This window comes from Marmota marmota, unplaced genomic scaffold (assembly GCF_001458135.2).
Source record: "Marmota marmota marmota unplaced genomic scaffold, marMar, whole genome shotgun sequence".
NCBI classification, from domain to species: Eukaryota; Metazoa; Chordata; class Mammalia; order Rodentia; family Sciuridae; genus Marmota; species Marmota marmota.
Window position 1 is genome coordinate 1,469,858 of NW_025999969.1, and position 23,363 is coordinate 1,493,220.

At 36.1% G+C, this 23,363-nt stretch overlaps 1 protein-coding gene across 2 annotated transcripts in view; it reads left to right on the forward strand.

Moving 5' to 3' along the window:
• Positions 1-23,363, forward strand: part of Vps8 (VPS8 subunit of CORVET complex) — a 254,264-nt gene that overhangs the window by 193,682 nt on the left and 37,219 nt on the right. For both annotated transcript variants that reach the window (XM_048804017.1, XM_015499948.2), the window contains 2 exons: positions 2,550-2,715; positions 18,329-18,379. In XM_048804017.1, the coding sequence (XP_048659974.1) occupies positions 2,550-2,715; positions 18,329-18,379 (217 nt within the window). The remainder of the gene's footprint in view (positions 1-2,549; positions 2,716-18,328; positions 18,380-23,363) is intronic.

Consider the following 23,363-nt stretch of genomic DNA (forward strand, 5'->3'; position numbering starts at 1 on the left):
GATAGACAGATTCTAGTCATAAATCAGAAGACATGTTGGGCTAGTAATACAAATTTAGGAATCATTAGCATGTAAATGATATTTAAGCCACAATACAAAGAAAGAAGAAGTCTAGTGCAGAAGTGCAGGGGTTAGTCTCAGGAGCAAAAACAGTTCATCTAAAATACATGAATAGAGACAACATAATGTGGATTCTGGAGCCAAACTTCTTAAGTTTAAATCCTGACTGTGCCAACCAAATCCGACCTATGATCCTTTAACAAATTAATTAATCTTTTTGTACATTGGTTTTCTTATCAATTGAGATGGTAGGGCTTTGGAAAATTAAATGAGAAAATTATATAAGGTACTATGAACAGTTCCTTGCATGAGTAAGTACTATATCAGTGTTAGCTATGCAGGAGGATTGGTAGATTTGGAGGTTAGAAGAGAAAATAGCACCTCACAAAGAACCCATTCATTCAACATATTTATTGAGCACCTACTATATAGCAGGTACAGTTCAAGGGAATAGGGGACAGCATGAAGAAAGCAAAAGAACTGCCCTTAAGAAGTTTGTGTTCTAGTAGCAGGGGCAGATAAAAACAAATAAGTGAAATCCCAGATGGTGGTAACTACTATGGAAAAAAGTAAAACAAATTGAGGGACAAGATGATTCAAGGTTCCTTCAGGGACAAGAGGATACAAGATGTGGACATTTTGTGGAGTGGTCAGGGAATGCCTCGTGTCTCACTGTTAAAGTAACTTAAAAACATATAATTTAGAAAAATTATTAAAAATTTGATTAATAATTATATTAATAAAAATAAAACTTAGTATAGAGGAAAGATTATTGGGAACTATTTCTAATTTATAAAGACTGCTCAGGAAAAGCCTTGCTGTCTAGTGACATTTAGAGACCTAAGGAAGTAACCATGGAACTTCGGGGGAGAGTATCCCCAGCAGAGAGGACCAATGAGTGTGGAGACTGTGAGACAGCATCATTGCTGGCACACTTGAGCGGTAGTGAGTGAGTAGGCTCTGGACTTGAGCAGAAGAAAGGAATGAGAGGATGACAAAAGAGGACTTCAAAGGAGAAGCAGAGGCCGTATCTGGGTTATTATGAGAAGTAGGCTTCTCTGAGATGAAAACCCACTGGGTGGGTTTGTTGGATTGGATTGTTTTGGTTTTTGTTTGTTTTTTGTACCAGGGATTGAACCCAGGGGTGCTTTACCACTGAGCCATATCCCCAGCCCTTTTTAAATTTTTTTAAATTTTGAGACAGGGTCTCACTAAGATGCTTAGGGCCCCACTAAGTTGCTGAGGCTGGCTTTAAACTTGCAATCCTCCTGCCTCAGCCTCCTGAGCCATTAGGATTACAGGTGTGTGCCACCATGCCCAGCTCACTGGGTGGTTTTGAGGATAGGTCTTCTGGGTCAGTTTGATTTCTGTGTTGAGAAGGAGCTATAGAAAGTCAAGAGGGAATGCAGGGGGACTAGTCATGCATTTGCGATAGTCCATGTGGGAGAAGGATGGCAATAACAAAAAGTTCAGAAGTGGGAGGATTCTGGACATGTTGTGAAGGTAGAGCTGATAGAATTTGCTTATAAATTAAATGTGTAGTGTGAAAGAAAGAATAGATCACTCCAAACTTCTTGGCCTGAAAAACTGCAAGAATGTAAGTTGGATGAAAGTATTCAGTGGAGATGGAGTAAGGTGGAAATCAGGATTTTGGTTTTGAACATGTTAAATTTAAGATAGCATTAGACATCCAAAACAGAGTTCTTGAGGAGTCAGACAGGTAGGGTTTAGGGAAGAGGTCTGAGCTGAAGGCATAAATGTGGTAGTCATGAACTTCTAGGTGATATTTTAAAGTTTTGGAACTAGAAGTAATCACTATAGGAGCAACAGTAGGTGGGGTAAGGAAGAGTGTACAGGAAACAGGTTATATATGTTTTTTTTTTTTTTTTTAAAGTGTAGAGAAGAGAAAGAGTGTAAAGAGTACAGAAGAGAAAAGGATTGACTTCTGGGATAGTTCAACATTTCAGGTTGGAGAAAGGCCAAGGATGATTGAGAGGCATAATCAGTGCTCACCTTCCAAAAGCCCTTTTGGTACTAAAAGTTCTTTTGGAACGCCTTCATAGAAATACTGCAAGCAATGAGTTTTTTTGTCAGTGTTTTATCTAATCTTAACTCTTGTCTTGAGTTCAGTGAGACAGACCACTCATGGTGTTATCAAGCTACTTGTGTCATTATGATTTTTTCTGCTTGTCCTTTTTTAACCTGAAAATACGGTCAGAATTTCATAGTTTAAGAAATGAACAGAAGTTCAGCTTATCCTCCATGAGAACTATGATTCTATTCCTACTCACTTAAGGATACAGATATGTTTGTTAGGATTTTTAAAAAGAGAGGACAACAGTGAATACATTCCTTTTCCTATTTCTTGTCCTGTACCAGCATCAGTACATTCCAGATTGTTAGAGCCTTTATTGTATATAAGTACACTCTGTCATACTTTATGGACTTATGACAATGGAAAGTGTGAGTTGGTTACCTTCATTTTGCAGCTGTGGCCATTTGTATCATTCATTCTGTCTACAAAACAAAGAATGCACCATCGAAATTGAGGGCCAAACACGATGGACGTGCTACAAATGCAACTCAAGTAAACAAGTAGGAAAACCAAGTGAGAATTCATCTGAAATTAAAAAGGGAAGAATAACCCCATCACAGGTAAGACTCGTTTCAGTGGCAAGGTGCACATGGTCTTTTCTTGCCAATGTCTTTTGGTCCTGGGCTCATTTTCTTCTGGCTCCATATCACTCTCAACAGATTTACCTGACTGTCCTCTGTTAAGTCCTATTTAGTGTTTGAAGGACCTCTCCTCTCTGCTCAGTTCCAAAAACCAAGAAGACATGTTCTCCTTTTAAAAACCTTGAAACGAGCTGAACAGAGAGGATATACACATGAGTGTACTTTTAAGAACCTTTGACAGAGTAAGAGGTCAGCAAGTACAGATGAGTACTTAACAAATGTTATGAGTACCTGTATGCACAAGAGTATACTCACCACTTCTATAGTGCTGATGATGGACAAGGTGGCCAACATGGGTGCACTGTATGTGGTTTTCTCAATTTGATAACTTTCTTTAAAAATCTTGATGCTGTGGTGTTCCCTGAGAAGTTTTTCATTGCCTTCAGAGTGATTAATGGATTAGATAATTTTAATTTATTTTTATAGCATTTTTTTTATTTTGCAATTTTTTTATTTATTCTGATTTGTTATATGTGACAGCAGATTGTGATACAATTTATATTATACACATAGAGCACAATTTTTCATATCTGGTAGTACACAAAGTAGAGTCACACCATTCATGTCTTCATACATGCACTTAGGGTAATGATGTCCATTAAAAACAGGAAGTGGAGCAGAGTTTGAACTCTCCTGCCTGATAGCTTTTGGGGAAACAAAACTTGACAACACAAGGGGTTCAATGTGAATAATGTACTAGGGCTGTGTCCTTATATTGTGCTGTACTCACTATACTTCCTCTTTGAACTCTAACTACATTTGCTGCATCTTGCCCCTTCTTCTGTTCCACACTATCCTATAATCAGGCTTCACATCACATAGTGAAACCTGGGCCAGTTACTTTACTTTTTTTGTGTCGTCACCTTTCAGTGTTTTATCAGAAGCAGACCCATGACCAGCTTTTCTCCCAGATAAGAGTTTAGAATTTCAGTATTCCAGAAGCAGACATTCTGTTTACATATTCTCCAAGTGCATATTGAGCAGTGTGCCGGGCACTCTGCTAGGTGCTGGAGATAAAAGGGTAGCCAAGACAAATATGATCTTGTCTTGTTTACAGGCAGTAAAATTATAAGCAGATTTTTAATACATGCTCCCGAGTTCTAATTCTAAATGTGTTATGTTTTTTTTTCAGCACCAATTCTGAAAATTCTGACACCAAAATTCTATTCATTCTCTGGACACCAACTGAGAGTCCAACAATTTAATTCAATACTCTTAAGAACTTGAAGTTAGAGATTTAATGGTTTAAGTGTTTAGACCCATAAGGCTTCTCTCGTGTCAGATGGAAGGTTACAACCATGGTAGCACACTTCTGTCCAAGTTGGCTACACATTCAGGGGTCCCAACAACCCACCCAGTTTTGATAGTTTAGTAGAATAACTGACAGAACTGAGGAAAACACCTTATTTACATTTACTAATTTTTTTATAAAGGCTACAACTTGGTTGGGCATAAGCACTTACAAAGATTCCATGCCTTCTCTGGGCCACTACCTTTCTAACATGTCTGTGCCTTCACCAACCCAGAAGATCCTTAGGCCCCAGTATTTGGAGATGTTGATTAAATCTTTGGTCATTTGTGATTGAACTTGATCTCTAGCCTCTCTCACCTCCCCAGAAATTAGGAGGTGGGGCTGAAAATTCAAAATCTGTATTTATGGCTTGGTCTTTCTGGCAACCAACCATCATCCCAAAGCTATCCAGGGGCCTAGCCACCCATCATGTCATTAGCATACAAAAGAGACTCTTATCACTCAGGAGATTCCACAGGTTTTAAGTGCTCCCAGGAATGAAAATATATATATAATGCTAAACCAAACATGAGAGATTATAGAAGATTTTCTACAAGTGCTAGCCTTGAAGGAATAAAAGGAGGAAGCAAGAAAAATTTAGAAATAAAGGTAAGCAAGAAAAGTAGTACTGTAGGCAGTGGAACACTGTGTAGAACAAACAGCATCTCTACTCTGAAGCAGAATAGCACATAGAGCTAAAAGTCAAGCATAATGAATCTGTGGAGTGAAAGGGAGTAATAGGAGATGAGGCTAGATAGGTGAGCCAGACTATATTAGTTATTTTAATGTTTGCCCTAAAAGAATAGGAAGAAATGGAGGGGTTGTTTGTTTGTTTGTTTTTAACCCGAGGGTGCTTCACCACTGAGCTACATTCCTAGTCCTTTTTACTTTTTTATTTGAGACAGGGTCTTGCTACGTTCCCGACTAGCCTTGAACTTGCAGTTCTCCCTCCTTAGCATCTTGAGTCCCTGTACCACCACATCTGGCCATGGATGGGTTATTTTTGCTTTGTTTTATGTTTTTTGGTACCAGGGATTGAACTCAGGGGCCCTCACCACTGAGCCACATCCCCATTACTATTTGGTATTTTATTTAGAGACAGGGTCTCACTGAGTTGCTTAGCACCTTGCTTTTGCCGAGGCTGGCTTTAAACTTGCAATCCTCCTGCCACAGCCTCCCAAGCTGCTGGGATTACAGACATGTGCTCCACACCCAGCTCAGGGATGGGTTTTAAGGAAGAAATTATATGAACTGATCAGAAGAGCGTTTTGGTTTTTTTTTTTTCCCTTCTTCCAAACAGTATTTCAAAAAGAACACTCTAACTGCAATGCAGAAAATAAATTAAAATGGAAGCAAGAGTCAAGCACAGCAGCACAAGCCTGAAATCCCAGCAATCCAGGAGACTGGGGCAGGAGGCTCACAAGATGGATAATAGCTTATGAGACTGTGTCTCAAAAATTTCTTTAAAGGTGAGGAGGTCCTTGGCTGGACATCGTGGTGCATGCCTATAATCCAGCCACTCAGGAGGCTGAGGCAGGAGGATGAAGAATTCAAAGCCAGCCTCAGCAACTTAGTGAGCCTCAAGCAACATAGTGAGACCCTGTCTCATATCAAAAAGGGATGGGGATGTGGCTCACTGGTTAAACCATCCTGGGTTCAATCCAGGTAGCCTCACACCCCCCAAAAGAGGAGGATGTCCTGAGAATGTAGCTCAATGGTAAAACATCCCTAAGTTCAATCTCCAGTACAAAAAAAAAAAAAAAAATTGAAGCAAGAATGGATATAAAGAGACCAATAGATTGTTGAAGTAGAGATGTGGTAATTTGTACTAAAATGGTAGAACTGGAGTTGGAGAAGAAAATACTTATTTGAGATGTGTTTGAGATGAGCACAAACATCAAAATAATTAATGTGGTTCTTGCTCACTTCACTAGCCTCATCTCTACCACTCTCACCCTCTAGATTGAATCATACTCAACTTCTAGTTCCATCCAAAAGAGGATTTGCAACAGAGATGCTGTATGTAAGAAGTAGAATTATCATAACTTGATAAGTAAATTTGTAAAATAGAGTGGGAAAGACGGAAGGAGGATTCAAAAATTACATGCAGGTCTCTTAATTGAACAACAGCACAAGTTGGTGGTACTACTTACTAACAGAACAATAAACAACAGATTTAGAAATAAGATAATTCATTGCTGAAATTAGAGATGACTACAAGACATACAGGCAAAGATGTTTGGTATGGTTTCCATGCTAAAAACTTCACTAACTAGTCATGTAAAACACTTTCTTGTTTGTATTCAGAAAAGACAGGACTTGGGCTGGGGTTGTAGCTCAGTGGCAGAGTGCTTGCCTAGCACATGGGGGCCCTAGGTTTGATCCTCAGCACCACATAAAAATAAATGGAATAAAAGTATTAGAAAAGACAAGACGTGATTTCCATCATTTTCTAGACTGAATCTAATGCAAATGAGTGAACTTTTTTTATGCACATGCTTCAGGCATTACATCTTGGGGCTCTTTAGTATTTTTCCTCTTTTTATATCCCATCATAACCAACCTAAGATTACATGAATCATCTTGCCTGGATATTATCAATTAGATATACTTTCATTCTTTATAGACAGTATTTAGCACTAAAATAGACTTTTCTCCTTTAAAAAATTTATAAATGGGAAAATTCACTTGTGAAGATTGACAACCACCTCCACAGTCAAAATATAGAGCAATGTTAGCCAGACATGGTGTCACATTCCTGTAATTCCAGAGGCTTGGTAGGCTAAGGCAGGAGGATCACATGTTCAAAGCCAGCCTCAGCAACTTAGTGAGGCCTTAAACAACTTAGTGGGACCCTGTATCTAAATAAAACACTTAAAAAGGGCTGGGGATGTGGCTCAGTGGTCGAGTGCCCCTGGGTTCAATCCCTGGTACAAAAAAAAAAAAAAGATATAAAGCAATGTTAATTCTTCCCTTCAAAAGTCTCATATTTCTTGGTAGTCAACCTTTCCTGGTTGGCCCTCAACTCCAGGCAATCACTATAACCCCATTCTTACATAGGATATGAAATATGTATGGAGATTCCTTCTTTTGTGTGCAGATATCTGTTGACTTGCTTTTACATTTTAAATAAAGTCAGTCTACTGTGTATGTGTGGGTCTATTTCTGAATCTTATGTTTTGTTTCATTCTGGTCTGTGTGTCCTTTCTCTAGTAATGTAGCTTTCTAGTAAATCTGGTTATCAGGTAGTATTCGTCTTCCAACTTTGTTCTAACCTTTGACCATTCTATTCCTTTGCCTTTCATTGTAAGTTCTGAAGTTAGCATGTTGGTTTCCAAAAATATATATATATATATATTTTTTTTTTCTTAAGTTTTTTTGAGATTAGGTTGAATCTGTAGATCAACTTGGAAAAAGTTGATACCTTAACAATATTGAGTCTTCTAGTTCATGAACATGGTATATCTTTCAATTTCTAAAATTTTTTTTATTTATTTCATCAGTGTTCTGTAGTTTGTATGCATTTAATTTAGTTTGTATACATTTTATATGCATTTAATTACTTTTGGTGCTAGTACATATTTTACTGTTTAACATTTCAGTTTCTAATTGTTTATTGCTAGTATAAAGAAATAGTTAATTTTGTATATTAACCTTATATCCAGTGACTTTAATGACTTCATTAAGATAACAGATTAATACTAATGTGTTTTTATAAAATCTTTGTAATTTTCTATGTAAACAATTTGTCGTATGCAAAGAAAGACTATTTTATTTCTTCCTTTCCAATTTTATGCCTTTTCTTTTTCTTGATTTCTTGCTTTGGCCTTCAGTAAATGAGTGGTAAAATATCTACCATTGCCTTTTTTCCATATCTTAGAGATAAAGTGTTTAATTTTTCACCATTGAGTGTAATTTTAACTGTGAGCTTTTTGTATGTAACATTCATATCACAATTAGGAAATGCCTTTTTATTTCATGTCTTGCTGAGAACTTTTTCATAAGTAAGTGTTGAATTTAAAATTCATTTACACTATAGTCATAGCCCTCTTCTCACTCCCTAGACCTCATGCAGTGAAGAAAGAAAATAATGTTTTAATGACTTTCCTCCTGTCTTCTCTAAGCACATCTAGAAAGCAGAAATTATTTTTTAATTGAGTATGTATATCAGTGTTAACTTTGTTTCTGAGGTTCTCCTACTCTTAGAACAGAGACAAGCCAACTTTTCCATTGTTCAGGAAATTTCATTAAGATCAAATTTAGGGATTTTGCTGTGTGGTAGACTTGTACAAAGCTCTGCATTCAATCCCCAGGACCCCCTCCTCCCCACTCCCCCAAAAGAAAAGAAAGAAAAAAAATCAAATCTATAATGGTATATGAGCTAGAAGGAAAACTTAATTTTTCTTAAATTTTCCACTAGCTGTCTATCTCACTTGATTTTCTTGCATCAGATATTATAAAAAGATGTAGTAGATTGGTAACCCAAGAAAGAAAGGGAAATCAAATGTATCAAACACATGTATTAGATATTTTTTGTGTTATACTTCACACCAACTTTATAAGTTAATATGTTGCCTATTTTACAACTGAGAAAACATGTAATTTAGGGATGGAGGGCTGATACTTGAACTCAAGTTTGGAGAACCATCATTGCTCCCAGTTTTCCTGCTATAAGCTCTGCACTACTTTTATCATTTAAAACATATTAAAGTTGATTTTAAAAATATATCCATTTCCTATTGGCGATTTCTCAACACTGTATGAAACTATTCAAGGTTTTACATTGTTAATTTAAAAAGAGAAATACTATTTCTGTGGTATTTGGCTTACACTAAACTTTATTACAGGAAAGTTTTACTTTGTTCTCTTAATTTCCTTTGAAAATCTATCAGCCCAGGTTAAGTTTCTACACAGTATATGAAGGGGACAATAGGGAGGCCCCACTGACTCAGAAGTCCAGCTGGCACAGCCAGTTAGTTTCCACCTGTTGCTCTCTATATATCTCTATATCCAGAAAATAGTGGATGCATTTGAAGCATCTCACTGCCTTTGTAACATGATCCTTCTATCAAATAGCTCTTTTTTCATCCTTTTCCAAGACTTGAGATAATGGTCTTCAGCTTCTGACTGCAGCTCAAAATGATGCAACAGTCACCCTCAAAACTGTGGTCATGAGAGATACAATCTTTCTTCTGTGATCCTGTCTCACTTCTTTTTTCATCTCTGGTCATTATGTAAACTAGTAAGTCTGACATATTAGTTGCCTGCCAGCAAATTCACATGGGCATAATGGGAGTTATTCCCTAGAAAGCCTGCTTTCCTCTGGAATAAAGACTTTTATTCTGTACAAATAAGAGAAATGACCCAAATGACTTTTTTTCCTAACTCCTAAGGCTTATAGCAGCTCGGGCTAAAACTTTCAGACATACAGAATAGACCTGAAAATCATTCTGATTCTTTTTTTGCTTTCTCTACATATTGCCCACAGATGAAATAAACAGGAGAAATGAATTTCAGCAGAAATACTCAATATTCCATTATATTTTCTCAACAAATGTTATTCACTAATATTAATCAAATAATTTAAATTTCATCTTCAGTTATCCTTTATTACATTCACAGTCGCAAATAACCATCTTAATTTTCATTGATTAACATTAGAAGAAATTAGCTTACTATTAAGTTTTTTAAACAGTGATTATTGCTCACTAATCAACTTGATATAAATTTTAAAAAATAAGATTCACTAATTTCAATTTAAGCATTATTATTAACAGTGTTTGAAGTTCTTGATAACAGGTAATCTATACCAGAAACTTTCAAGCTGTTATTTCTTTTAAAGTTTTAAAAACCAAGAGCATTTGACACTATTAGCTTTAACATATATTGTGTGAAGTCAGCCTTTATTAGTATAGATCTAGAAGCATCTAAAATTATCAGAGTGGTTTTCATTTTTTCACTAAAAGATAAAATGTGTGAGGAGGACACAAACTGGAACTAAATATATAGCTGCCCACTTGTTCTTTAATAATTACAAAAGAAGAGAATTAAATGATATTCCTGAGCATTTTCTAAAAATGTTTTGTTTTCTGAGTTAAATTTGTAAATAATGTCAGAGAGAAGTTTTTACAACTTCCAAGTAATTATGCAGTAGTTTATATTCATTCACTAGTCATAATTTTTTATTAATACATTGCAGATTTATTTTGAATTCCCACTAATATTGTAGATTTGGTTTACATGAAATAGTAACACTGATATTAATTCCTTGTTGTGTCCACATTTTTTCTTTCTCTGAGGGTTTTACCAATTTCATGCGACTTAAAAAGTTATTTTTATTATTTATGTCAAGTTCATTAAAGTTTTGTTTTTTGTTTTTGTTTTTGTTTTGCAGTACTGGAGATTGAACCCAGGGGTACTTTATTACTGAGCTACATCCTCAGCCCCCTTTTAAAGAGTTAATTAGCTCCCTGTTACAGAAAGGGTAAATTCAAAATAAATACTAAAAGATGAGATTTCATTGTTTTGTAATAGCAACATGTCTCAAAAAGATACCTTCGAAATTAAACTTACAAATTACATGAAGATTAATATGTCTCAGAAGTTCATAGAGATGATTGGTAATCTTAATGAAATTTGGGGAACAGACTTTAGCCTATTTTCTAGCAATCTTGTTATCATTACAAGTATTAAGTGATTCATTACATTAGCCAGTATTTATCATATTCCTACCTTGGGTCAAACACTCTTCCTGGTACTCTACTGAGTATACATTGGTAAACAACAACAAAAAATAGTTCCCCTCATTATTTAGCTTACCCACCAAAAGGGGGGGCTAGACAATAATTAAATATGCAAACATTGTATCAAATATATAATTTTGAGTTGTGATAGGTAAATAATTGAAGTGAGGGGAAAGAATAGAATGTTATGAGGAGAGTAACATGAGGTAAACCTGCTTTGGATGGGATGGCCAGGGAATGTCTATCTACAGAGACACTCTTTAAGCCCAGAACCAGGGGATACAAAGGTACCAGCCACATGAACAACATTTCAGACAACAAAAGAACAATCACAAAGGATCTGCAGAGGGGAATGATTTGTTCCAGGACCTGAAAAAAAGTTAGTGACTATTCTGGGTGCAGAGGTACACACATGTAGTCCCAGCTACTTGGGAGACTGAGGCAGAAATATCACTTGAACCTAGGAGTTTAAGACCAGCCTGGGTAACATAGCAAGATTCTATCTAAAAAAAAAAAAAGAAAGAAAGAAAATCAGTGACATAGCATACTGACTGAAAGAATGAGATTGAAGAGGTAGGTAGACAATACCCGAGTAAAAGATTTGGTTTTTATTCTTAGTATGAAACGTTGAAGAGTTTAAAACAAAGGGAGGGATATGACCAGTCATAGTGATTGTGGAAAATGTATAGACAGTCATATCTATAGTACCTGCCCACCCCTTACCTCTTCTTCAGAACTGTTTAATAATCACATGCTTATTGCTTTAAATCTATACATCTTCCTGTGTCCAAGAGACCTAGGGATGACATTAGTACCAAATAAGTGCTTTCATTCTTTATGTGGAACTAAGACTTTGATGGAAATAAAAACTAGGGACATAAAAAATTCTGGTAAACAGTTAAATGTGAAAAAATATTTTACCAGTGATCAAAGAACTGCATGTTAAAATAGCAACATGTACTCAACTGGCAAATTTTTAAAAGCATATATTAAATGGACACACATTAAAATATAACTATATAAACATAAATATATATATTACAAATATAAATTACAAATATAAATATATTTATATTTGTAAGTGCAATGGTTTGAAAAAGTCAATATGTTAGAAACTTAACCCCCAGATTCACATATGTTAATCGTATTTGGAGGTGGGGTTTTCCGGGAGGAAGTTAGGATTAGATGAGGTCATGAGATGAAATCCCCATGATCTTATTAGGGCTTTATAAGAAGAGGAAAAAGACCTGAGCTAGATAGCACTCTCCCTTACTCTCACCATGGGATGCCCTCTACCATGTTGTGACACAGCACAAGGCTGTCACCAATGTGCCCCATTCATCTTAGACTTTTCAGCCTCAAGAATCATGAGCCAAATTAACTTCTTTTGTACATAGTTTACCCAGTCTGTGGTAGCCTGTCATAGTAGCAGAAAATAGACTAAGATAATAAGAGTTTGAGAGAACAGACATTTTTCTACACTACTTGTGGGATTGCCAAGTTCACTTGAGCCGGGTACATTTCAGAATTCAGAATGTTTTGGATTTTACAAAGATAATATAGAGACTTGCACTTCTGAATAAGATACATTAGGAGTTTCTTGGAAATAATGAATAAAATATAATAGTTCTTATGACATTGGACATCCAACAAAAGAAGATAGTGACACCTGAGAAACCACAAACAAATGACATACAACCTAGGGTTGTCTTTGAATTACTGCATGACTCAGAAAGGGGTAACTGAAACAGCGCATTAGACTCTCTGAGTTAAGGAGATGGAGTTAGGAGTCCAAGAAAGCCAAGGTGACTGGGTTCCCGGGACAGAGTATTCGGCAGGAGAGAGAGAGAATGAGAGAAAGCAACTCCAAAAACTACAGAAGGCAACTTGGAGTATGTGAGTACTGACCCATTTATGTGAGAAAACTACTTGAGGTTACAAAGCATACCATCCAAAAGGATTAGATGGAACAGTGTCCCAAACTCACATAGAGCTAGGAATAATAGTAATGCCTTTTTCCTCCCTGCTTTATAGTTCACAGGATAGAATAAGAACTAAGTAAAATTTTAACCTCAGTGGTGGTAGTAGGGGAAGTAACCCTAGACTTACTATTGCTTTGATTCAATAAAACTTAAAAGCAAAACCTAAAAAGGTCAAACTATTTCAAAGTATCTTAACTACATCCCAGAAAAAGCTTAAGGACATACTAAGAATTTAAAATATATCTAACACCCATCAAGATAGAATTTACAATGTCTGGCATTTGATCAAATTTTACCAGGCGGGGCTGGGATTGTGGCTCAGTGGTAGAGTATTTGCCTGGCATGCATGAGGCACTGGGATCGATCCTCAGCACCACATAAATGTAAAATAAAGATATTGTGTCCACCTAAAAATAAAAAATAAATTTAAAAAATTACCAGGCATGCTAGGAAGGAGGAAAATATAAGATAATGGAGAGCAAGAAAAATTTGTTGAAACTGACCCAGAAATGACACAGATAATAGAATTAGTAGACAAGAACATTTAAAGTCATTATTATTGTGTTCTGTATTTTAAGGAGTGATAAAAAATACTGAACTTGTTGAACAGAGATATGAAAGTTAGAAAAAGTTAATGAACATCTAGAGGCTAAAATTTTAATGTCTGAAATAAAGAATATACTGGATGAGATTAACAGCAAAATGGGATTTCAGAAGAAATAATTAGAGAACTTTAATGTATAGCAGTACATTATCAAATCAAGCACAGAGAGAAAAAATACTGAAATGAGTAGAGCATCAATGAATAACTTCAGGTGGCTAAATGTACTTGTAATTTGAAGAAGCAGCAGTAGGGAGAGTACAAAAAAAAAAAATTGGAGACATGTAACAGAGTTCCAGTTCTAGTAATGGCAGAGCAGTCTGTATTAGATGATTCCTGCAATGAATTATAAGCTCTGAACAACATATGAAAACATAGAAAGCAACCAGAAGTAGACAGAAACTGTAGAGAACATAAACCTTGAAAGAAGGAAAGCAACTGAAGGGATGTCTGCATTTAACCTAGATGTCTAGCTTTTCCCTAGAGTCCTTCTTGGTTTGCCTTGGAATACTGAGGAAGAGATGAAGCAGAAAGTAGCATTCTTGGTCAAGACTAGCTATAAATTGAGGGAGGCGGATCACAAAAAGAATATGGAGCCTCAAATTCTCTTTAGCATTCTAAAATATACAAACACAGTGCTCCAAGAAACCTAGCAGAAAGCAACATCAGGAGGACTAAAGAACTGAGCAGAGATTTCAGCAGCTGCCTGGTGCTGAGTTTTGAATGTAAATCCTCCTGTGTTCAACGCTTTGATACATATTTCAGATTTTGTGTTGAAACTACAGAAAAGCTATAATTTAGGAATAAGCCTTCCCCAAAACTAAGGGCAAAATAAAACCAATGCTCTCTAATACAGTCAAAGCGTAAACTATGATAGGATCAATGAGAAGAAAGAAAATATAACCTAAAATCAAAAGAAAAAGCATCAGTAGAAGCAGACCTGTGAATGACTCAGATGTTGGGACTGGCAATTAAGGACTTTAAAATGGCAATTATAAAGGGCCGGGTCTGGGGCTCAGTGGTACAATGCTTGCCTAGCATGTGTGAGGCACTTGGTTCAATTCTCCGCACCACATATAAATAAGTGAATAAAATAAAGGTCCATCAACATCCAAAAAAATAATTTTAAATGGCAATTATAAATATCTTAAAAGATCTGGAGGAAGAGGTGACCAAAATGACTAAACACATGGGGAACTGTCAGCATGGAAATACAAACTATGAAATAAAACTATGAAATAAAAATTATAGATGAATGGATAAAAAAATGTGGCATGTATACACAATGAAATATTACTCAGCAATAAAAGAGAATAAAATCACAGCATTTGCAAATAAATGGATGGAGTTAGAGAAGATAATGCTAAGTGAAGTTAGCCAATCCCAAAAAAACAAATGCCAAATGTTTTCTTTGATATAAGAAGGCTGATTCATAGTGGGATAGGGTGTGGGAGCATAAGAGGAATAGACAATTCTAGATAGAACAGAGGGGTTGGAGGGGAAGGGAGGGGCATGGGGTAATTAATGATGGTGGAATGTGATGATCATTACTATCCAAAGTACATGTATGAAGACACGAATTGGTGTCAATATACTATGTATAACACCAGAGATATGAAAAATTGTGCTCTATGTATGTAATAAGAATTGTAATGCATTCTGCTTCATATATAAATTTTTAAAATTTACATTAAAAAAACAAAAAAATGAATTCTAGAGAGAAAAACAGAAAATTTTGTAGTATGTCAACATCTCAGAGAACACTGAGAAAAAAATTATTACTAAATTTGAAGACAGTTCAATAGAATTTATTATTTTAAAAAAACCATGGAGACAAAAGAATTGAAAAAGAGTGAAGAACTCTTAGTGACCCTTGAAACAATATCAAGTTTGTGTTATGTGCATGTTTGGGATTTTAAAGCATGATGGGGAAACAAGAAAAAGAAGGAGACTTGGGAAGTTTGACCTGATAAAGTCTGGTATTTTCTCAAATTTTCTGAAAAACATGAATCCATAGAACCAAAAAAAAAAAAAAAAAACCAACTCTATCAGCGTAAATATAAAGAAAACCACAGTCATAGTCAAACTGCTGAAACAAAAAATAAAGTCTTAAAAGGAATCAAGGATAAAACAATAATAAGAATGATGGCTGACTTCTCATTTAGGAAAACAGAGGCCAATTGACATTTTTAAAGTGCTAAAAGAAGGGCAATATGGTGCTTGTATTGTACATTATATAACAGTCTGTGTGTGGACTTGGGCAGCATCCCACACTCAAATGCTCATGTGAGATAAAGGCTATACATAGCCTCACTTCAGCTCAGGTCAGGGTTTGTTGCCAGATGACTTTTGGTGCCAGAGGGGTTTTTTTTAGAGCAATCCTTTTAGTTTCAGAGCTTTTTTGGGATTTCAGAATTATAGGAAAAACATTTGTGGACCTTCTTGTTAGGAGAAGAACTGGTGATAGAAATTTCTAAATGTTTATACCCCTTTGATGCAGCAGCTTATAAGAAACTGTCCAATGTAAATAATAAATCTTGTGCTCCAAGTGTTACATACAAGGATACTATGACAACCTTTTGAATAATTAAAAAAATAGAAAACAACCAAAATGTTCCAACAGCATATTGTTAGGTAAATTAGTTATAGTATGTTTATACAATGAATGAATTGCTTTGTAATCATCAGAAGCCTGAGATCTTTAGAGCAGTCCTTATACCTCTCTTCATCATGAAAAATCCATTATAGAAAAATACTGGGATAGCTAAATAAATACACATAACCTGCAACATGAAAAGATCAAAAAACAGTGTGATTCTAAATGTTAATAGTAGTTATTGCTCCATGGTTGGATTGTGGTTTTTATTTGCATTGTTTGCTCTTTTGTATTTTCTAACTTTCCATCAGTGCCCATGTATCCCTTTTGTAATCAGAAAAATAAGGCTATTTAAAAAAAAAAGCACTGAAGGTATAGGTCAGTGGTGGAGTGCTTCCCTTGCATATGCCAGACCTGGTTCAGTCCCCAGAACTGAAAAAAAAAAAAAAAAAAAAAAAGATCCTAACAGAAGAATGTATGACAGCATACCAGTATTTTCTTTTTCTTTTCATTTCTTCTTCTTCTTTTTTTAATTTTCCTCATTTTGAAGTCCTGTACAAATTTCGAATTGTTTGTCTTTTAAGTCAGGATGCCTAATTTCTTTTTCAAAATAATAGTTTATATTTGTTAAAAAGATAATTTGATACTGCCAGTATGGCTTTTTATTATTTAATCAAAATTAAAAGCAGAATTATTTCAGGTGTATGTAAGTATATGTAACTCATTGCTCATAAAATTCATGACTAGCAGAGAAAAAATTATCACTGTAAAATATTTTTTTGCTGATCTCAATATATGTTATTGAAGAACATGACTGTTGGTTATAACACAGGATTTCCAGTTATACTTCAATTTCAGATTAATGAAAATAAAATTATTAAAAATTATTTTAAAATTAATATAAGTATGTGTCAAAAACAGAAAAAAATAGCTACATCTTACCTGTGTTTTCTAATTGAAAAGATGTGGTACTTTCAAGGACATAGAATGTGCTCAAAGTTGTTTGCTTTTACTTTTATTACTTTATTCAAGAACTCATCAAAAGCCACAGTGGTGCATGCCTGTGATCCCAGNTTTTTTTTTTTTTTTTTTTTTTTTTTTTTGGTGGTGCTGGGGATTGAACTTGGGGCCTTTTGCATGCAAGGTAAGCACTCTATCAACTAAGCCATATCCCCAACCCTGTTTAACTGAATCTTGACTCGATGGTTGGGGCCTACTGATCATAGCTTCCACTCTTGGCTCCTCAAAGTGACTTTGTGGGTGGTCTCCCATGCCTTAGTTCCTCCATCTGGGTTCCTTTTCTTCTGAATGTGGCCACTAGCAAATTTAAAATGACACATGTGGCTTGCATTCTCTTTTTGATTCAGTGTTGATTCAGGTATTGGTTTTCTGCAGTGTTCCCAGGGCTATGTTCCCCGGGGGCAGTAGGCCTAGAGTTTATGAGGTTACTGTTGGGTCTGGGGACATGGGCTTTGGTTTCAGAGGATTCAATCCTTGGGCTGCTGGCTCCAATGCAGAAACATTATGGTGGAGGAGCACAGAGAGGAAAAGTTGCTCAGCTCAAGGCAGCAGGGAAGCAGAGAGAGAAATTGAGGCTCCAGGGGCAAAATATAAACCCCAAAGTCCTCTATAAATTTCTTTCCAACCACTTGGAAATTTATGTATTCCATAAATTTCTTTAAATGCTTTTTTGAGGTAATAATTGATACAAACTATACATAAACAAAGTACAAATTTGATAAAAACACACATCCATGAATTCTTTATGACAATCAAGATAATAGCCTTATCTACCATCACCAAAATTTACTCAGTTCCTTGGCAATCACCGAGTAGCTTTCTGTCATATAGTTAGCATTTTCTAGAATTTAAGATACATGGAATTATAAAACATGGGCTTTGTTCTCTGACTTCTTTCACTTAACATAATTATTTGAGGTGCATTTACATTATTTTATCAAGTGTTCATTCCTTTTTACTGACCTCTGCAAGAAATGCTGCCATTGCTTATTACATCAGTTGATTAACAATATCACCAAGGCTCTATATCTGTTTAGTTCCTCACCATTTGATTAAAACCAATTTGAGCCATCTGTTCCATTTCTCTTACCCTAATCATATTTTTATCTTGGCTAACAACTGACTTTTTGATCTCTAGAAAAATTTTGATGGGACTTAACATAAAATCTATTCATCATTCTTGTGAAAATATTTGTTTTATCTCAATTGCACCAGATTGTTGAATTTTTTTGAAGGTGAATCAAATAAAACTAGGCTATAACTAAAAAGATGTTAAAATGTTTGCCTTTTTTTTCCCAGGTAAAAATGTCTCCATCATATCATCAATCCAGAGGGGATCCTGCTAAGAAGGTGAGTGAGCTTTAAAGGCAAAAAATAATTCCACCTTCGGTGTGTTTATTTTCCTCTGTTGTCTTGTCAAAGTGGCAATGATTTTTAATCATCTTAATACTGTCAGAGATCCTTTATGATTGGTTGCTTTAAGGGCACATTGCCAGGACTCCTTGGCTCTTCCACAGAAGCCAGGTGGGGTTTGGGGCCTAGCATCAGTCTCCTGGCAACTACCATGTTCTAGAATTCCCATCCTCTACAACAGGCATGGCGTCCTGATATCAGTGAGTGGCAGCAGATGAAGGATATTCTAGGGAGAAAGCTGTTATAGATTTTCTTTTTCGTTTTTTTTTTTTTTATTTGTTCTAATTAGTTATACGTGATAGCAGAATGCATTTTGACATATTATACATATATGGAATATAACTCTCATTCTTCTAGTTGTAGAATTACATTGTTTATAATCATATATGCATATGGGCTAGTAATGTCCAATTCATTTTATTATCTTTCCTATTCCCATTCCCCCCTCCCTTCCCTTATTCTCCTTTTTCTAATCCAGAGTACTTTGGGTGAGATTTCCTTAATCATGTGCTTTCCTCTAGAGAGCTGTGCCTAAAACAAACACTGTAGACTAGACCTGTCATCTGTAGTGTTCTAGTTCCTATTTGTAAACTGGGTGGCACAGATGGACCTCACCTGAGTGAGTGCTTCACCTGAGCAATCCTCAGATGATGTCAAGAGAACCACTAAAACCCTTTTCTTTCTTCAGCTTCAACAGTACGGTTGAAACATAAATAGACTGACATTTCTCGTGTTTTCTTTCACCATTTTTCTTTCTCTGATAGTGAAGCATTTTCTTTTCTTAGCCTTTTTTGCAGTTTCAGCCAGCATCCATGTCAGCAAAGGATTGTAGAACAAAAATAACAATTCACTGTCTCTCTTGACTAACAGCGGGCTTTAGCTTCAAAGCAATGTGCCAAAAACAGGTCCCTTTTCTCTGCCTGCAGAAGCCCCTGAGACTTTTTCAAAAGAAAAAAGAAAAACAAAAGTTGTGGTCTGAAAAGCCCTGTAGCATGCTGTGCAGGAAAGTCTTTTGCACTCTTGTCAAGGCAGCAAGGGCAGCAAGCCTGAGGCGCTGAGTGTTGCTACTCAGAACCATCACACTGTACTGCAGAGAGCTTAGTTACCTTCATGCTCCTACAGGGAATACCTGAGACAGGTTACTCAGGAGAAGAGGGCTTATTTAACTCATGGTTTTGGAAGTTCAAGTTCAGGATTGGACAGCCCTGTGGGTTTGGGCCCCTGGCCAGAGTGGCATATCATGGCAGGAGCACATGGTAGAGTGAATGTTGCTCACATCACAAGCTTGGAAGCAGAAAGAGGATTAGACAGAGTCCCACAATCCCTTCCAAATGCCTGGGCCTAATGGCTCAAGGACCTTCCATTAGGCCCCTTTTCCCTGAGATCCACAGTACCTCCCAAAACTGCTTCCCCAAGGACCAAGCCCTCAAAACATGGACCTTTTGGTACATTTAACATCGAAACGACGGTAAAAACCTGAGTCTTTCTCCAGCTGCAACAGTGCTGCTGAAATGTATATAGTCTCAATAAACATATAAGGAAATTGGAATGCAAGGGCAGTTTTGTTTTTTGTTTTTTTTTTTTTTTTCCTGTATAAGCTCTCCAAATTTAGCCATAGGAAACACTTCCAAAGTACTGATTAAAAATGTGTGCTGAGGATACAACCCAAGTTGGATTTAAAGGTTTACTCTTCTTAATTATCTGAATAACCCCAAATAAGCTAGCCTTTCTTTTTCTTTCTATGTAAAATAGTAATGCTCCCTCTCTGAATTCTCATAAATATTAAATGAAATACTAAGTACCTAACATTGTGTTTGACACATAATAAGTTCTCAAGTTGTTGTCAATACTAGTATTAAAGCATAAGCCTTCCAAACAGAGGATACATGACTAATCATGTATCCTGTGTTTATTATGCTACTATGTATTATTGTCCAATCAGCAAATGTTTTTTTATACTCGATGCTGAGCTAAATATTAGATAAGAGATAAAAAATACAATCCTTGCTCTCAAGGACTTCAGCATTTAGTGGGAATGGTAGAAGGTAAACTGACAATTACCAAACAGCCTGCCACGAGTGAATATTGCTGCCAGCACCAAGAAGAGGCCCTGTTTTGAAATGACTGAGCTAATATAATGCAATAATATAATTTATGTTTTTTATGGTAAAGGGCTCAGTGAAGAACTTCATGGACTGGTTAGCTTCTCCTCTACAACCTGGTTGTCAGGTTGTAACGAAAGCAAATTCTGCCACATATATAAGCATTTATTAAATAAATGGATTCTGTTATTCTTTTAATCTACTTCAGGAAAACAGAAACTTCCTACACCAATGGACTGGACAGTGGCATTCCTAAGCCGTGAAGTGTAGACTCATTCCATCCCTGTGCAAAAGTTGGAACTCTCTCTGAAGTAGTTCTTTCAGTCTACATAGCTTGAAACCCTTTTATTTCATCAGTAACAATCTCTTTCCAGTATTCATCACCAAACTGATTAACAAGGCATGAATCTCACTGATTAAAATATTTGCTTTGGGAGGAGTGGGGGTTTTTTGTTATTTTGTTTTTTGTTTTTAGCTATTTGCAAAGTCTTGAGTAAAACTTGTCAATAAATGAGGAGCTGCAGAGTTTTTAGTAACTATCTATGGGAGTTCATGTTATCTGGCAACTCCTGAAATACAGATTCTTAATTAGGGCCACTGACCAACTCTGAGTTCAAGCCCAAACTAAATAGTACATTTTTATTATTAGATTCTTTATGGTATCTAAATGATACATATTTATTATCAGACTCTTTAGCACATATATTATCATACAGGTGCCTGTCCCAGACTAAGGGGTCTGGAAAAGCCTTCCCTCCAGAGGAGGGAAAGCTTGATCTAACCTTGAAAAATAAGGGGAATTGTATCCCAGGCAGACATGGCTAACTATAGAACATTGGAGAAAATGAGGTGAGTTCTGTATGTCTTAAATATGAAAGCACGAGGAAGTCTGGTGAGAGAAAGTAGGGATCCAGATCTCAAAGAGACCCAGTCTGTGAAGTTTGCTTTTTATCTTTAGGATAAAGCTTTACTAGAGGTAAGTTTAAAGGCAGAAAGTCCAATTAAAAGAACAGGACAGTTGTTGTTAAGGCAAGATAAAAGGTCCTAACCCTAGGCTCTGCTAACAGAGTGAAGAGATGAGATAAATTCAAATCTTAGTTTTTTTCTCCCAGAAAAATTTTTGGCACCTCCTGTATATGAGTTAAGTGTCCTTCATAGCACCCTGAACCAGTCTATACCAACATACTTACCTTGATATGTTGAAATTGCCTCTTCACTTAATGGTGTATCTCACTTCAGACCACATGTTTCCTCAGGGCAGGAACCACATCAGTTTTATTTTAGTACTGTATCCTCAAATATAAAACAAAATAGTCACTCATAATCCAATGAGAAATATAAGAAAGAATCTCACAGGACTTTGGTTGTTCATGGGAAGTGAGGGTGAAAGGGAAGTGTCTGGCACAGATAATGTAGGAAGAACAAATAAAATATCATTTTTGACCAAGGCTTGATTCCCTGCATGGTCAGGTCTTTACCATTTGTGCTGAGTCAGCAGTGACAATCAATGTGAAACTTAGTGCCTAGTTATTACTTCCCTACTCAGGTTTTTATTTTGGTGGAAAAAAAAAAAAAAATATATATATATATATATATACACACACACACACACACATACATACACACATACACACACACATATATATTCTGGTTCTTATCCTTGAGCTCCTTCTTTCCCCAAAGTCTCATTGACAAATAGAAGTCTCAATATAGCTATTGAACAGTGACTGCCAAAGTGACATGTGTAACCCTTAGGGTTCTCGATCTATCCAAAGAATCTCTTGACCCATAACTAAAAGAAGTGTTGGTGAGTCTGCCATCAACATTGACCCTGTCAAGAGCTGGATTCAAGTGCTGAAGATACAGGAAGAATGCTCCATGGGGCTCTGCTAAGTTCTTGGGACACATGTCTTTCATAGCAGTCACTTTTTAGGGTGTCACTTTTCTATTCTGCTGCCACGTGACAGAGCATATAGCACATTCCACAGCATGTATCTTTTCACAAGCATTTTGCATTTAGGTATGCTTTACAAAAGCTTTAGAAATATTTATTGTATAAAATATGTATATGTATAATATATATTGTATATATCATATATATAAAATTTCTTCTTCATTGTGTCTGATGACCTCAAGAACAAAGTTGGAAGATGCATATGCTTCCCTGTGACCTTTTCAGAATTTGATCATGAATGACCAGAAATTTTAAAATCAGGAGGCACTGCTGTTAGATGAAAATTGACACAAAAGTCCAATACAATGCGCTCCCTAGAGTAGATACAAATTGGAGGTGTTGGCAGAATTCAAAGCATTAGTTTGAGGCAACATCAAAGACTACTAGGCTATGATGCATTTCTTTTTGACTATGAAGAAACACTCACCAGGAATTTTTTAGCAAAGCTGGTCTAATGCGTAATCATCAAAGAAAGCATGTTGTCTTCAAGTTTGACCCCAGAAACCTGAATCTACCTGCTGAGTCCTCATCTGAAGCAGATGAACTTTCCCTACTGGTATTTCCGCAAAGACCAACATGCCAGGCTTTTTGGATGGAGGACCCCTCAGGCTGGTCATTCCACTGGAATATTCACAGTTGATGTTCTCTTCAGTATCACTTCTTCCAGTTAGGACCAAGGTACAGGGAATAAGAGAGCACAAAGCCCTTCTAATATCTCTGATTCTATTCGATACTCAACAAGCCTCAGGTGCCAGGCATTGGAGGGACAAAGGTCAGTGAGATATAGTTCTTGCTCTCAGCACATTTACAAGCTAATGGTGACTGAACTCATGAATTTAATATGCAAGCCTCTGAGAAACTGATT